This window comes from Drosophila navojoa, chromosome X (assembly GCF_054131105.1).
Source record: "Drosophila navojoa isolate 15081-1374.11 chromosome X, UAZ_NAV_1.0, whole genome shotgun sequence".
Classification (NCBI taxonomy): domain Eukaryota; kingdom Metazoa; phylum Arthropoda; class Insecta; order Diptera; family Drosophilidae; genus Drosophila; species Drosophila navojoa.
The window spans coordinates 24,857,200-24,874,627 of NC_142895.1; the positions used below are offsets into that span (position 1 = coordinate 24,857,200).

The following is a 17,428-nucleotide window of genomic DNA, read 5'->3' on the forward strand; positions in this document are numbered from 1 at the left end:
ATATAATATGTCTGTTCAGATTGACGTCAACAGTTTATACTTATTCTTATCAAGCGCGGGTCAAATACGGCTATATATGCACATCGATGACATTGAAAAGATCGAACTGACAGTGAGCAAAGCTTTTATCAAGATCATCAAGAGAGAGCAAAAGAGAGGGAGAATATCGTATTAGAAGGAACTATAAAACTGTAACTGAATGATGGTTCATTCATTCCTCAAAGGCAAGCCAGTGGTGTTTTTTTTTTTCAGATTGAATTTCGTCGAATCTGTTTTCGAATTATCTTATTAGTTTCTAAATTTACCAATGTGTACATGCACTGGTAATGTTACAATATCCCTGCGCATTCGTAGGTACACACTGGCAATGTTCTGAGGGGGTGGGAAAATGCGCACGGAGCGTAAGAGCGCCGCAAGGACTTTAGTCTCCTGTTATCCTGTAACTGTTACGCGTGTGGCCTATGGCACATCAACATCGTATGCGTATTGTAGAGGGTGTGACCAAGTTGGACGAGAAAAACTTTTCATACTTTGCTCAGTCTTCGGAATGTAAAGTTCCTGCAGGACGTTTGCCACAACGACGTTGCAATAAAAACTAAATGAAAAATTTAGAAAACAAAAGAGTTAAATAAAAACGAACGCAACTGAATCGAATACCAATCAAATAAAAACAACAGCAGTGAAAATGCTAAAAACTTGTCAAGCTGAGTGCTCCGTTGCCGTATAAATATACGTTTCGTGGTCTTGTGCCTGGCGAATATCAAATTTAAAAGTAAGCAGAACGCGAATGCGGCGTACGTCGAGGCTCCCAGCTAAGCTCCCAGTGTTCCCCAGCTTTGTTTGTTGTGAAAAATTGTGTACCCATTTTGCAAAAGGAAAAGAAAAAGAAAAAAAAAAAAAACAAGAAAAGAAAAGGGAGTGTTTGTTGTAATATCGTGTGCCGCACTGTGCACGAAATGCGAGCATGCCAACTATGCGAATGCAGTTAGAAATGTAAAAATCTCTACATTCTTACATACATACATATAGATTTATGTATGTATGTGTGTAGAAGTGTGTATATCAGGCAGGTTCTGTCCGTTGTTATTGGAAGCTTGCAGTGTCCAGAGATAAAGTGGGTGTGCTCCTGATTATGCGTGTCCCAAAAAGCCAGCAATATAAATATGTGCGTATGTAAATTGTATACATACGTACATATACATATATGTATGTATTTGTATATACATGCACGCACACATGCGCTCGTGCTGCTGCCTCTGTGTGCAGTGGGCGTGTAAGTTGTGGGCCGTCGACAGCGGGCTACTGTGGTCGCATTTGTAACGGCAACTGTCAAATGTTGCAATGCCCAATTGGCTAAAAGCACAAAGCCGTAACAACAACAAAAGCAAAAACAACAACAACAATGACAGCGACAACAACTAACTAAGCGCAAGATGCTGCGCTGCATTTGGCATGTGGGCGGGTGGGGCCGCGGAAGGAAGGTGGGCAACAAGCGCAGCAATTACGAGTGCGTGGCACGAGCACAGCGCGAGACCGAACATAAGGAATAAGGAATAAGGAAACAGTGCGAACTTTTAATCAATATACATATATACAAACACATACATATGCACACACCCATACGAACGAACGACGACGTCGACGACGACGACAACAGGAGCAGGACAAAAGCAACAATAACGGGAATACCATCAGCAGCAGCAGCAACAACAACAACAAAGAAAAGTATAACAGCGTGAGCGCGCAAGTAGCTGAAAGAGCATGGCAAAAGAGAGCGAGGGAGAGAGATAGTTAGACTGAGAGAGCCAGACTGACACTCCAAGAGAGTAAGCGCGAGTCAATGAGTGAGCGCCTGGTTGATACCTTTTTACCGCTATTCGTACTCGCACTCGGCTGGCTGAGCAGGAGCAGAGCAAGAGGAAGACAAGTGAACAAAATTGCTATTGCGCTGGGCAGCCGCAGCGTCAATAACAGAGCGCTCGAGCAGAGTGTGCGGGCTTTCGACAAAGCAGAGATTTAAGGGTGTGCGTGTGCGTTTCTCTTTCAGTGTACGTGTGTGACTGTCACTGTGCCTGTGCCTGAGCCTGTGGCTGTGACTCTGCCTGGTGTCTGTGTCCGTCTTCGTGTGTGTGTGTGCGTGTAAGTGTGTGCGAGTTTGTGTCAGTCAGTTCGCATAGGGAAGTAGCACTGGGCAAAAAAAAATGGGAGCAAGAACGCGTTGCACAGACAATTTTTAATTAAAGTGCTGCAACATGGCTCATTTTGGGCGGCCAGCGTTCGCCCACATGCTTATTAAATAATAAAGGCCATGCCCACACAACAAACACACACACACACACACACACACACACAGATGTATACACCCCATGGCAAACACAGTTTCACACTTGCACACACAGCGTCTCATACCCTGCTCAGCCGGATAATCGTCTGTGTTTTGTTTAAATTGCAAAATGTGTACAAGATCTTCTTCCTCTGTGCGAGATGAGAAAACCTAAAATTTAAATGAGCTTGAAGCGGAATTTGTGATTCGTTGAAAATACCAAGAAAGATAACGGCTCGTGTTGAAAAGTATGAGATACGAATGTCATAAGGAAGCAAAAGGCAACTAGACAATACTAGATCCCCATTTCTTTTCCTGTCATTACTTATGCATTTCGTCTGATACTTTTACAGACCTAATAAAGTCATTTAAACAAAAATTTTTAAAGTTCGTCTGTTTTTTAACAGTTTATCCTTGATTCATCGGTATAGCATACATATACATATGTATATAGACTCTACCTAGTGTTGCCTACATACCATATATCTACATACGTCGGTACGCTCCATATTCCACATACATATGTACATCTGCTCGAGATTGTATGTGTGTACCCACTTATATATACTTACCACACTATAGATATCTGAACAGCGTTTGGAACGTGCCAAACCACGCCTAACAATTTTTTTTCCTTTTGAATGAATGAATGAGCTACATCCTTGAAGAGCCTTATGAACTAATTGTGTTACCATGTTACTTCTTTCCCTCATTCAGTGTGCGACAGTTTGATGTCAAGAGTTTAAAACTCTGCACCGACAGCACGAAGCACAGTGACGAAGTAGAGGACGAGGACGAGGAAGAGGACGCGGACGAGGACGGGTCGACACCTGCAGGAGCTTTCGCACGCCCCCTTAGCGCCTACATTACCATTTCCAAACTCCATAGCCTTACGAACCGGGCCATTTTGGTAAACGCGGTCCGAGCACTCGACTGCCAGTCCCGCATCCAGGATGGGCGACTATCATGAGTTTACGGATCAGTACAAAGTGCCGGTGATAGCCAAGCTGCTGCACGCACTGCCCCACTACAACATCACGTTCCACAAGATCAATAGCACGTTCCGGCCCAACGATGAGATCTACCTGGAGGTAAGCTCTATCTGCACTCATCCCTCACGTCTCACGTCCACAAATGCCAAATAGAATAAACGGTGTATGGCAGTACGAATTTTAGTTAACTGCAGCGATTTCTATAGATTTCTATTTATGTACATATGAGTATATACTAAATCTATGAGCTATCAGAGCTATATGTTTTTGGGCATGAGAAAGCGAATAATTTCTCAATTTTAGTATTATTGTAAAATGATATAATGGACAGTGCTATTATATTATTATATTATATGTATATCATTTCATTTCTATTATATTATCATTTCATCATTATATACTTATTATAAGTAGTAATCTAAGAAGCTGAGTAACTTTCATTTAAATGAACAGACAATGATAGTGATTGTGATAAAATTATAAGTATGCTTATAAATGAGTCTATATTTCGACTGCATCCTGCAGTAATCTAGAAAGAAAACAATACAAAAGATAGAGGGAAAAGACATAATCCAATATAACACATATGTATATAATATATTGTTACTTAAATTTGTATAAAACCCCATGTAATATAGAAAAATATTTCTTTTTTCAATCCACGTCTGTTTAATATGTACATGTATTGTTTAAACTGCTAAATAGATTATCTATTGATCTATGATACATATACAGTATATCTTATCCTTATATGAGGTATTGTATATAGATGCTTGTCTTTAGAAATCCATATAAAGTGTTATAAAAGAATGCAGATTATATAGACACAACAGCCTAAGCTGCCCCACTCATTCCATGAAATAGATAAATGTTATGAATCACAGTGCTCGATAAGACTGATATGACTTCCCAATTTTCATTTCATTGTGTCTACTATCCTATCGACTATTATGTTATTCTAAGCGTCTTAATATCATAATTATTCATTTATGTTAAGCACAAAAGTGCTTAAGTTATATTTTAGAGTCGATAAATTGTCAAGAATTTACTGATGCAATAACCATATTCTATTGTTTGGTTATTATTCATAGGCATAAATTGATGTTCTTTCCTAAAACAAATTTATCTTATTATATTATAATTTAATGTTTAGTTTTTTATTTAACTCTTTAGTAAATGTTAAGATATCTTGTGACCATAAACAAAACATGGCTATGATTTATATTGTTATTTTTAATGGAATGATCGATAAACTATCGATAAGATACTGATCTATCTACGGGTGGCTACTGAATTCATTCTAGACACAAAATTATGTAAAATATGTCAATTAACTAACATAATATAACTAATATAGTATTTGAATAATATCGATTATTATCGATAACTTGTAGCTGATTTGTCCCTTAAGGGGCTCTTAGCTGTTGTTCTATATTCCGAGGCAATGTCAGAGATCCACTAACATTAGCCAGCCCAGCTCTTATCGAGCTGAACATCATAGCGAATGCGCACTGTACAACGAAATTGATTAATTGAGATTCTCTTTCGCCCACGATCAGAGCCTGGGCATACTGGGATCGGTGCCGGCAGCACTGCTGATTGTCTCGCTGCTGGGACTGTTGTTTTATCTGATGACGCGCTGCTGCGACCGGAAGCCACGCCCAGCCCACTCGATAACCAGCCTGAAGGTGGCCCTCTCCATCGTGACGGTGATGTGCTGTGCGGCGATCGGACTGGGCCTCTACGGGAACGACGACTTGCACAACGGACTGCTGGAGGTGCTGACCGCCGGCCGGAAGGTGGACAATCTGGTGACGACCATACGCAATCAGACGCACATACTGGAGAATACGCTGACCAATCGCATACGGCCGCAGCTGGTGGAGCTGGCGGATATCTTCGATCAGCCGGTGTCCAATCAGACGGCGCTCTCCAAGCTCTTTGTCTCGCTCAATATCGTCCAGGGCAACGTGACGTTGGCCACCAATGCGGCCAGCGATATCCGGCGCCCGTTGATGGGCATCTCGATGACGCACTTTCTGACCGTGAGTAGTACCGTTAGCTAGCTGTGCCTTAATCATTAGCTGCTCCCTTGCGCCCCGTCCCGCCCATCTTCCTGGCCTGATCCTTGATCCCTGAACCGTTTCTAATCTCATTGCACAGCGCGGCGATCAATGGGAGCTAATCCGCTGGCCCGGCACGGTGGCCACCCTGGCTCTGCTGCTTGTGCTCTGTGCTGTATTGCTAGTGGGCGTGGCACGGCACTCGCGCTGCGCCCTAATACTGTTTAGCGTTTGCGGCCTGCTCGCCGTCACCGGCTCCTGGCTGATGTCCGGCCTGTATCTGTCGTCGTCGGTGGCCGTGGGCGACCTGTGCATCAGCCCGGCCGATTTCCTGGTCTCGACAGCGCCCCGGGACCTGCCCACCAATGTCCTGCTGCACTACACCCAATGCGAGCCGGGGCACACGAACCCGTTCACCCAGCGCCTGCGCGAGTCGCAGAACTCGCTGAACAACGCCCGCAGCGCCATGGCCACCGTCATGAAGATCTCACTGGTGCTCTTCAAGAGCTCGGGCCTGCAGCCGAAATTGGGTGCGGTCAATGCCGATCTGAACAGCAGCGAACGTCTGCTCACCCAGCTGACCGCCCTGGTCGACTGCAAGGCGGTGCATCACAATTTCCTGGCCGCGGCACGTGGCCTCTGCGAGGGCGGCCTGTTGGGCCTGGTGCTGATGCTCATCGCCAGCTTCATAGCGGCCATCCTGCTGACGATCATGGTGTGGGTCGATTCGCACACATGGATCTACATACGCAAGCGCAACGACTACGCCCAGGTGGACGAGCCGTCCTATATATCACATCCGGCGCCCCAGAACCATCAGCAGATGATGAATGCGGCACGCACACTGCCACGCAACCATAACGGGTAGGTGCTTATTGATCCCCAGACTGATCCCATTGCAGCTCGGCAAACCCGCTCTCATTGCAGGCACTTCAGTCCGCCGGTGATCAGTGGCTCCCACACGCTCCAGCATCCCAATAAGCGACAGCAGCACGAGATGATGGCCCACGCGCACATCCAGCAGAACATGCGGGCAATGGGCACCCACACGCTAGGCAGACTGCCCTCGCACAACCACAGCCCCACCCACATGACTGGTAAGTGCAAGTGCCGTTTCCTGAATACCAACACATCAATGCCAGCATCGAACCCCAACACGAACCCGAACCCGAACCCGAACCCAAGCACCAACACCAACACCAACCCAAGCACCCACAACACCCCAAACACAACCATAGCAAATACCATCAGTAGCACTATTAGCATCACCTGCACTATCCCAAATCTCTCTCTCTCTCTCTCACTCTATCTTTCACCTCTCTCTCTCTTTCTCTCTGTTTCTGTCCATCTATCTTTCTTTCTAAATGACTGTCTCTCGCTTTATCGCGTTATCTATTGGGCATTATATAATTATATTAGCTCAGCCTGATCGTAGTTCTTGGATTCTTGGAAACATTTCGTATTTCAGTTTCGTATTGTTGAGTTTTCATAGACATGTATAGAATATATCTAAAATGGCTATAGAAATATAGCTTGAGAACTAGAGGTTATACATATTTAGATGGGAATAATATCTTCTATGCTTATAAGCATTAGGATGGGAGTAGTATCTTATGTATGACAGAAGTCGCATCTTATATACATACATCTATATATAGATACTAAGCCCATCTTAATATAAGCTGTACATAACGCTAAATCTGTAGATTTGTAGTAGACGCAAAAGCCAGCTCTACCTGAACCTCAATTTGAGGATATTTGTTAACAGCTTTTCTTACATTATAAAGGATGAATAATGAAAGCAGATGAATACAAGCTAATATATTGAATAGAATTCTATTCATTTATCATAAAGTGCTATAATTGTTCAAGTTTTTATCTCTATTGAGGCATCTTGAATTAAAATGCTTTCTCATGATTTGAAAATATAAAATCAATATAATCTTAAAATATCTATCTGCATAAAATAATATCATATACTTTTCTTTTGATATTCCCTAAGTAGTTTTTCCGTCTCTCTTCTTCAACCGGTTCGCATTGGGAATTGGTTAACTTTCCCTATTTATCTACTGTTAAAACTAGGAGTGCGATTCAGGTATCATAAGCTCGCCTTAGGCTTTCAAGGCCTTAGCTAAAAGCACATTATTTCGAGTTCTAAATATAAGATCTATATCCCCATAATATCTGCACGCATATATGAATATATCAAGTCTTAGAACTGCATATATGCGAATATTAGTTGGAATTAAGTCATTCCAAAAGTAGTTGATTCTTCCCGACTCTACGTAAACCCTCTCTGGAACCGCCTGAGCCTTCCGTTTCTAGTTTCCTGGCCATTCACTTATGTATCTCTCTCGTATCATGCGTCTGACGTTCGTCCATCTCCATGAAACCGTCACATCCGCATCCGCATCCGCATTCCGTATCCTCATCCGCCTTGCTAATTGTGTGTACATTTTAGGTCCCAATAACGGTAAATATGCAACCCTAAGCAAACAATGCAAAACTTTGGAAGCCAATGACTTTTACTGAAAATCGTCGCCAGCCGCCGCCGTCGCCGCCGCTTCCTCCCTACCGCCCAGCACGCAGGCCCAGGTGGCCCAGGCCCACGCGCACGCCCAGGCGCAGCAGCAGCAGCAGCAGCAGCAGCAACAACAACAAATGGGTCCGCAGCCAATCTACTGCCATCATCCTCACCAGCATCCGCACGCCCATCCACACGCCCATCCCCATTCGCACTCGGCAGCCGTTGCGGCCGCCGTGCAGCATCAGCACGCCATCTACCATCAGCAGCAGGCCCAGGCGCAGCAGTATGGCACCTATACGACAGCTGCGGCGGCCCATCATGCGCAGCAGCATCACTTGCCGCCGCCGGGCCAGAGCCAGATCTATCAGCAGATCCCTGCCCATCTGGCCGGCCAGCTGGCGCCCAATGGCAATCCGCACTCCATTTATCAGCCGCTGGTGGCGGTCAGCCAGGGCTCCATTTACGTCTCCAACCTGGCGACAATGCGGCGCCAGAATAGCCAGGGTGGCCCGCAGATACCGGCCCATCATCACCAGCAGCCGGTGCAGGCGCAGCCCCCTCCAAATCCCCACCAGCAGCAGCAGCAGCAGCAGCAGCCCAATCCCCACGCCCACCCACAGCATGCCCAGCAGCAGCAGCAGCAGCAGCAGCAGCAGCAGCCGCCGCCGCCTTCGCAGCAGCAACAGCAGCAGATGCTACAGCATCAGCTGAAGTCGCCGCAGCAACAGCAGCAGCAGCAGCAGGTGCCCGAAACGGAGGTGGTGCCCATCAGCACCGCCATGGACTCGGCCATATACGATCGGGATAAGCAGATATACAAGTGCTCGACGCTGCGGCAGGGCGGCAAGTTCGATCCCAAGTACAAGCCCTCGATACTCAATTGCCCCCTGCCCGAGATACCCAAGGATGCGGAGCAGCCCAAGGTGGAGTCCATCTATCAGCAGCAGCAGCAGCAGCAGCAGCAGCAACAGCAGCAGCAGCACCAGACGCAGAACTATTCCAAGTAAGTTGGTCGCTTGATGCGGACGCCGCTCTCAAACCTTCCGATTCTGTTCAATCTTGCCCTTGTTTAGGACCTTGCAACGGCCCCCGATGAAGCTGCCGCCGCAGATGAAGGCCATACCGCCGCCGCGCATTGGCACGCCCACCTCGCCGCCGCCGCCCGCCGCGCAAGCGGATGCAGTGCAGCAGAATGGCGGCGGCGGCGGCGGCGGCAATGGCGGCGCCAACAACGATGACGCCTCACTGCCACCGCCTCCGATGGAGGCGCAAACGCATCTCGGCAACAGCGCGGACAATGCGCCGCCCAAGCCGCGTCTCCAAGCTGCCAACGGCAAGGCTGGCAACGGACTCGTCCTGCTCAACGGTGCAGGCGGCGGTGGCGGTGTTGGCGGAGCAGGAGCAGCAGCAGCAGCAGCAGCAGCCGCCAACTCGGGTGTCCTGGACGACGACGACGATCTGCCGCCGCCGCCGCCGGCGATAACCGACGAGAGCAATTATGCAGTCACCGAGCTGTAAGCCACGATTAACGGATAGTGGCCAGAGTCGGCATTTAGTAGCATATTTGAGTGTTCCTTGGTTCTTGATTTGCGCTTCGCATCCCAATCCTAAGTCCATTCTCTTGAGTTCCCAACGCATTCCAATAATTAGCCAAACGAGAAATACTTGAAACTGAAATGGATAAACTGAACCCACAAACTGGACTTTTTGTATATATACAAGCACACTTGATACAGATCCTAACTATAACACACACACACACACACACTTATACTAAACATATACTTATACATACATATATACACGATATTTGGTATATTCTTTTTGATAATAGGCATTTTAATGCTCGCAAACAGTTTTATTGCAACAATTTTTAGCCGAACCGCGCGAACAAGGAAACAAAACAAACAAAATATATACATACATATAGACGAAAGATAATGCCAAGAACACTAAGCGAAATATGGGACAAATTATTGTATTATATAGCGTCATATACAAAGTTATATGTAGGAGTACGTACGTAGGCCGGAACTACTTAAGAGACGGAAAAACACAAAGAAAGGAAGAAAGAAAAACAAAAACAAAAGAGATTACGAAATAGAGAAAAAACGAACTTTTGAACTTCGACAACACGAAGCTCCCTGACCCCCTCCAACTCTCCACGAATAAGAAGAAAAGGAAAGGCGCATTTAGATATTAGAAACTTTCCAAAGAAAAGAAACTCAAAATAGATATAGTTGCGATTTTAAAAGCCGTTAAAGAATAATTCACAATTTAGGAAAAACAAAAACAGAAATGGGAAAACGGTTTTTGTTGAAATTGCTTCGAATTCGAATTCGTCAAATTGGTCTTAAGTAATCCAGAAATCCTAAAATCCAGTGCATGGTCACTTCAATTAGTTAGTAAGGAGAAACAACTGCAGAGGGGGAGCAAGAGTTCAACGTTTTTTTTTTTTGTTTTAAAATGAATTTTGTCAAGTCAATTTTTTTGTTTATCGATAATAATACGGTCGGGTGTGTGTGCGTGTGTGTGAGCGAGCGAGTGTGTGTGTGTGTGTGTGGATGCGACCGGCATTGGTATAGGGACTTGTGGGTAATTGGGTTGTGCGCCAGGTTAGAGCCGATTCGAGCAGTTCGGACCTTGCGATTTTTATTGTAATGTAACCGTAAGCTTAACAAAAATGCATTTATTAACAAATTTAAACTAAATACAACAAAAACAAAACAAATACTTAGCACATTCCGAGTGCGCATATACATACAAACAAGCATACATACATACATACTATATACATATGTAGCTATACACAAGTAACTGTATATTTAATAGCAGTAGCTAAACGAAAGTCAACGCGTAGCCTAAACGAAAATCCCGAAACCCCAATTAACTGGATTTCCAGCTCGTGTGTGTTAACAGAATAGCAATATAAATGATGTAAACGTACTGCCCCCGCATTCGGCTGAGCCGAAAGACACCAATTGACACCAGCAACAAGTACTACAGTTAAATAAATAAATCTACATATATAATATATATACATATATATACATACATATACGTATATATGTATATGAACTACAGCAATATACAAATATAAACTAAAGGCATTATGCAGATATTAAAACTCAATACTTGTGTAGTTAGTTAGCGGAGTTGTTAGTGGAATTCTAAAAGGACGACAAATACGAGAAGGAAGTAAGCCAGACACAGAAACAGAAACCAAAACAAAACGATAGCAGTGTGACCAGAGGTCAGCCTAACATCCAACTAAAAAATCGCTTAAGCACTGCCCGCAAAGCCAGTGAGTTTTTAATACACACACACACACACACAAACACTCACGTACACATATATACATATACATATATATATATATAAATGAACTACATTTACAGTACAGCTAAAGATTTATTATTAGACTAATATTGTACACTATATAGAGCACATCGGGAATGATCAATTGTATAATATATACATACATACATACATATATTATATACAAAATATATACATATATGTACGAAAAGCATATTCGCGCAAACGAAGCGACAAACGATGGATGGCAAAAGAGAAGAGAGACAAAATAACAAAATCGAAAAACCAAAAAACAAATTTCGAAAATTTATTCGATTAACTTAAGCTTTTAAGTATTAACACTTATGTATAGAAACTGTAAAGTAACGTCAAAACGAAAAACGACCTAATCAAGTTTTTTTTATTCGCTTATATACAATAATACATAATGTTATATATATATATATACAGATTATTGAACAACAATTATGGCACGTATATATGTAGCTAAACATCGACCCGCCCCTGCCGCGTATAGCCCCAGAAAGGAGCGCAAGAAGAAGAGTTAGAGCAACTAATTCGTTTGATCGACTATCAAATACCCCTGCAGACCGAAAAAAAATGCGACAAGCCTCTAGCTCAAGTTTTATTAAGAATATCAAGTTCAATAATTGACTCTTTTTTTTTTATAAAAAAATATATATCATTTTTTAAATGTATATTTATATAAGTTTATATATGTATTTATTTGTTCTGTAAAGCTTAACTAGAGAAAATTGGAAATTCCTTAAGAGTATCAAAAAAAAAAAAAAAAAAAAATTGCTGGAAAAAAGTGGATCATCAAAGATGCAAACAAATTTTTGAACCCCCAATGAAATGACTTTGGGATAATGAAATATTGTCGTTCAACCAATCCAAATGATATTCACCTATATCATACAGAGGGGAACGCACTGCAGGGGTATCCAGATGGGATGAGCTATACTTTGCGATGGGTGGACTCGACTTATGACACAAGCTGATCGCAGCGATATACAGATATATACATTCAGATATATATATATGTATAACACATTAGCTCGTAAATATATTTCTGTGTTAAATGTTGTCATCGTACGCGTTGTAGTTATTAAAGGCAAAATACAAATGGAATGAGAAACTTTGGGTAGTGGGAAAACGAGAAACATTTTCGAGGCTTGCTGAGTGTGTGTGTGTGTGTGTGTGTATGTGAGTGTACGCATGCATACACGCACACATATATAGTTAAAGACAATGTAAAGAGAAGCGCCAGATCAAGCTTAAATAAAAACAAAATTAAAAAAAATAAGAAAACATTTAAAATAATAAAATTAAAAAATTAAAAATAAAAAAACAACCCCGCATACCTAAGTATTCGGTTATATTGGGAATATCGCATAACTGCGTGAAGACGAAGTTGGATAAATTAGCTGATTTGAAGGGTTTATAATATTTTATGCGAAACAAAAGTAGAATATACAAGAAACATACAAAAATTACAAATAAACAAATGAAAAAACCCACAAAAAAAGGCTCCAAAATCCGACAAAAATTTCATTCAAGCAAAAAAGTGGCAACCATAAAAAACGCTAAAAAAAAAAAAACGAAAAATATTAATAAAAATAAAATAAAACAATAAAAAAGAAATCAATTACATAATGAGTTTTACTGGTCGATATATGGAATATATGTAGCTGGAAAAATATTTCGTATATGTGAAACCATTTATATCATGTTTTAGCTCCACTTGCGTAGTTTCGAAATTCGTATGCTCTTAGTTTCTATGTGCATACATCCGACATATATCATTTAACACCAAACATGCATCATACATCGAATACATATATTCAAACATCATACATCACTTATATGCATTAAAGCATTTATTCAAATATTATATATCATAACATGCACGATACAATATACATCATTACGCATCATACATCATACATATGATTTATACACATTCAAATATCATACATCAGGCATCATTCATCATACACCAAACATCAAAAATCATACATCTTATATACATATGTGAATGCATATCTGAGATCTACATACATAAGTGGATCCATTCATCATACATACTGACAAACCCATACTGCATCCAGAAGTGAATATATAAATATGTTCTTAAATACCTACCGTCGTATTTATACCAACGCATATATATATAATACATACGTAGCATGTACATGCAAGCATCATGTGATTACTTACCTGCATATAAATTGTAAAGTAAATTTCGCTGGGGTAGACTTAGTCTGCCCACGGTACTCTCACAAGAAATTTATAATTGTGAGACACGGGACAAGGAGTGGGGAAGGGAGGAGCGTTGGGATTATGAGAAGTCCGTCGCGTCCCCGCGCGTGCCAGCGGAGGGTGGCTCAAGCCGAGTGGCGCTGCGAAGCGCACTCAAGCTTCGCACGGGGACGGAGGATAGGTTTAATCCACAATTTCCAGATGGGATGAGACCACACTCAGAAATCACCGATGGGTCAGTGAAAGCAGAGGGGGAAATAAAAAGAATCGAACAACTTGTGGAATTTTCGTTCTGTATATATTCATATGTATTTATTTTACGCAATTTACACTTCACGTTTCTCTTTGCGTATTGTCACTACTTCACAAAATTCTCTGCGTTCGATCTCCGCGACGCTCTTTAACGAATTAAATTTGACTTCACAAAATTCTCTGCTCTTTAACGAATTTAATTTGACTTCATTGTCGCTTGGGCCGCTCGCCCGCGTTCATCCGATTTTCAGATTCAAACTCAGGATTAACAATACTTAATCCTAATAATACTCACATTCTACTAATCAAAGCTACGAAACTACTCAGCTGCAAACTTATCACTACGAGCTTATATACTATTACATGACTGCAGCTTAATTGCTACAAACTTTCATGTTAAAAACCTACTACTAAAAACTTATATACTACAAATAATGTAGGCCGTGGGTTGGCGAGCCGCCTTATGCCCTCCCCTTACTCAATCGGGAGACGACCACGGCTCCTGTAGCCGCCACCGTGATGTTAAAGACGGCACCGTCGGCCGACATCCTAAACCTAGTCCGTCGATGTCGCCGGTCGCAAGCGTCGACTTCTCTTCTCAATAACCTGATGGCGTCCGCGCTCAGAACGGTCCCGGCCGGACGCACCTTCCAGTTATAGGGCACTAACGGGGGCATCTCCCGCTCCGCCACGTACTCTCTGCCGAACCAATCCGCCATATCTGAATCCCATCCGTCGAGGACGTCCGTCATATCGACCATGAGGTCCGCTCCACTCGATGGGCTCTTCGGCGGTGACGCATCCGTAGCCTGTCGACCATGTCGGGTGGGCTCCTGGAAGCCTGCACGGGGAACGTTCGGCGTCCGCTGTCGCGTCCGAGCTGGCGACGGTCCCGCGTAGTCCATCCTCATCTTCCGGTTTGCAGGCTCGCCGGGATCTGGTCCCCCGACGGCGCTCGGGAGTGCGCGCCGCCTGCTTCCCACTACCTGGACTCGTTCGGCTGAATGCTCCGACCTGGGGATAAGGTCGGTGTTCCACCGTCGACTCCCCACGGCTCCCGGTGTATATCGCACAGCCACCCGCAGGGAGTCGTCGCGATGACCTCTTCTTGGGCTGGCATCCACGCGACGCTGCGGCGTCGGCTCAGCCTCCCTGCTTCCACGACTAGGTGTCGCCTCGTATTGCGCCGCCCTGTCGTCGCCTCTCCTTGTCCACAAACCTTCCGGTGATGTCGGACGCCCTCTATCCTCCGTATCCAGTGCTCCCTGCATCGACGGGCTTTCTATGGGTTCAGCCTTGATTTTTAGTCCCATTGCCTTTACATCAGGAGGATCCTTGAGTTCCCCCTTCGGCGTATTATGATCTACTTTCTTCGCCCAGTCGGACGACGCGCCCTCGTTCGGCGTGCCCTGTCCATCGACTAGCGATCCTGGTCTAGCGAGCAAATCCTGGCCTCCAGACCGGCTGGTCTCCATCGACACGCCCTGCGCGTGTGGCAGTGGCTTCTCCTCTATCCTCATTATGAGCTCCGCGTCGCCACAACGCAACGTGGTACCCATGGCGCACAGAAAGTCCATCCCTAGAATGAGGTGGTACATCATGCTCGGCATGACGAGCATCGTCGTCCATACCACCTTCCCTGCGAGACCCACCTCTACCTTCATCATCTTCGTTATACTTAGTGCAGACCCGTTGGCTAATCTAATCTGCGACTGCACATCCTGGAAGTCCCCTCGAATCGTCTGCCGGCGCACGCAATCCTCACTAATGAAGCTGTGTGTGGCCCCGGTGTCGATCGTGGCGGTCATCCTTCGACCCCCAATCAGCACCGTCGCGACGATCCTCTCATCCTTTACGAATAGGGGATAGCACACCCGCTGGAACCCTACTCCGGATCCTGCGTCGTGAGCCATCATCCGATGGATAGTCTTCGACCGGTCCGACGTTGCTTCTCTTCTGCTTTCCTTTATTTTATTTTTATTTTATTTTTAATTTTTATTTTATTTTTAATTTTTATTTTATTTTTATTTTTATTTTTAATTTTTATTTTATACTTTATTTTATTTTATACTTTATTTATTTGTATTTGTTTATATTTTATTTGTTCTTTATTTTAATTTATTTTTTATTTGTATTTATTTACATTTTGTTTGTTGTTTTTTTATTGAAATTTTTTTGTATTATATTTTTTCTTTTTTTGAATTTAGTTGTATTTTATTATGATTTAATTTGTTTTATATTTCTTTGTGTTTTATTGGTATTTTATTTGTATTTTACTTAAATTTTCTTTGCATCTTATTTGAATTTTCTTTGTTTTATTTGTATTTAATTTGTATTTGATTTGTATTTAATTTGTTTTTTTTTTTTTTTTTTGTTTGTATTTCTTTGTATTTTATTTGGAATTTATTTGTATTTTTTGTATTTTACTTGGAATTTATTTGTATTTTATTAGTTCTTTATTAGAATTTAGTTGTAATTTATTTTGATTTAATTTGTATTTATTTTTATTTTATTTGTCCTTTTATTTGAATTTAGCTGTATTTTATTTGTATTTATTTGTATTTCGTTTATATTTTATTTGAATTTTATTTGTAGTTTATTTGTATTTTATTTGTATTTAATTTGTATTTTATTTGAAATCCCTTTGTTTTATTTTAATATTATATGGAATTCATTTGTATTTTATTTTGAATTTATTTCTATTTTATTAGTTCTTTATTTGAATTTAGTTGTATTTTATTTGGATTTAATTAGTATTTATTTTAATTTTATTTGTATTTTGTTTATATTTTTTCTATTTTATTTTTATTTAATTTGTATTTTATTTGTATTTTTTTAAAATTTATTTGGAATTTAATTTGTATTTTATTTGAAATCCCTTTGTTTTATTTTAATATTATATGGAATTCATTTGTATTTTATTTTGAATTTATTTCTATTTTATTAGTTCTTTATTTGAATTTAGTTGTATTTTATTTGGATTTAATTAGTATTTATTTTTATTTTATTTGTATTTTGTTTATATTTTTTCTATTTTATTTTTATTTAATTTGTATTTTATTTGTATTTTTTTTTAATTTATTTGGAATTTATTTGAATTTAGTTGCATTTTATTTTTGTATTTATTTTTATTTTATTAGTTCTTTATTTGAATTTAGTTGTATTTTATTTGGATTTAATTAGTATTTATTTTTATTTTATTTGTATTTTGTTTATATTTTTTCTATTTTATTTTTATTTAATTTGTATTTTTTTTTAATTTATTTGGAATTTATTTGAATTTAGTTGCATTTTATTTTTGTATTTATTTTTATTTTATTTGTATTTTGTTAATATTTTATTTGTATTTTATTTGAATTTTTTTCGCATTTAATTTCTATTTTATTTGCATTTAATTTGTATTTATTTTTATTTTATTTGTATTTAGTTTGTATTTTATTTGAATTTTATTTGTATTTAATTTGTATTTTATTTCTATTTTACTTGTATTTAATTTTTAATTTAATTTAATTTTTTATTCCACTATCGGCCCACTGTGCACTCCAAACACTAGATCGCTAGAGGCGACGCTAGACTTTAGCGCGCTTCTGTACAGCAAGCGCCCAAAAGTCGCGAATAAGCAAGTTCGCAAGCTCGAAGACTGTGGCGCGCGGGGGGTATGTTCGAAACTGCACAATACTCACACACTCAC

The 17,428-nt window shown here is 41.3% G+C and overlaps 1 protein-coding gene across 5 annotated transcripts; it reads left to right on the forward strand.

The window, feature by feature from the left end:
- The first annotated feature begins 385 nt into the window (after positions 1-385).
- tty (tweety) lies at positions 386-12,751 on the forward strand. Of its 5 annotated transcripts, XM_089263048.1 has the most exons (9): positions 386-772; positions 3,041-3,414; positions 4,875-5,360; positions 5,479-6,242; positions 6,306-6,475; positions 7,840-7,851; positions 7,924-8,843; positions 8,874-8,908; positions 8,979-12,751. In XM_089263048.1, the coding sequence occupies exons 2-9, from the start codon at positions 3,277-3,279 to the stop codon at positions 9,421-9,423; spliced, it is 2,970 nt and encodes a 989-aa protein (XP_089119174.1). In that variant the 5' UTR covers positions 386-772; positions 3,041-3,276; the 3' UTR covers positions 9,424-12,751. The 5 variants fall into 5 exon arrangements, with proteins under 5 accessions (XP_089119174.1, XP_089119173.1, XP_017963874.2 ...); XM_018108385.3 differs by having other exon boundaries at positions 394-772; positions 7,924-8,908; XM_089263046.1 differs by lacking the exon at positions 386-772 and adding an exon at positions 1,446-2,571 and having other exon boundaries at positions 7,924-8,908.
- The last annotated feature ends 4,677 nt before the right edge of the window (positions 12,752-17,428 follow it).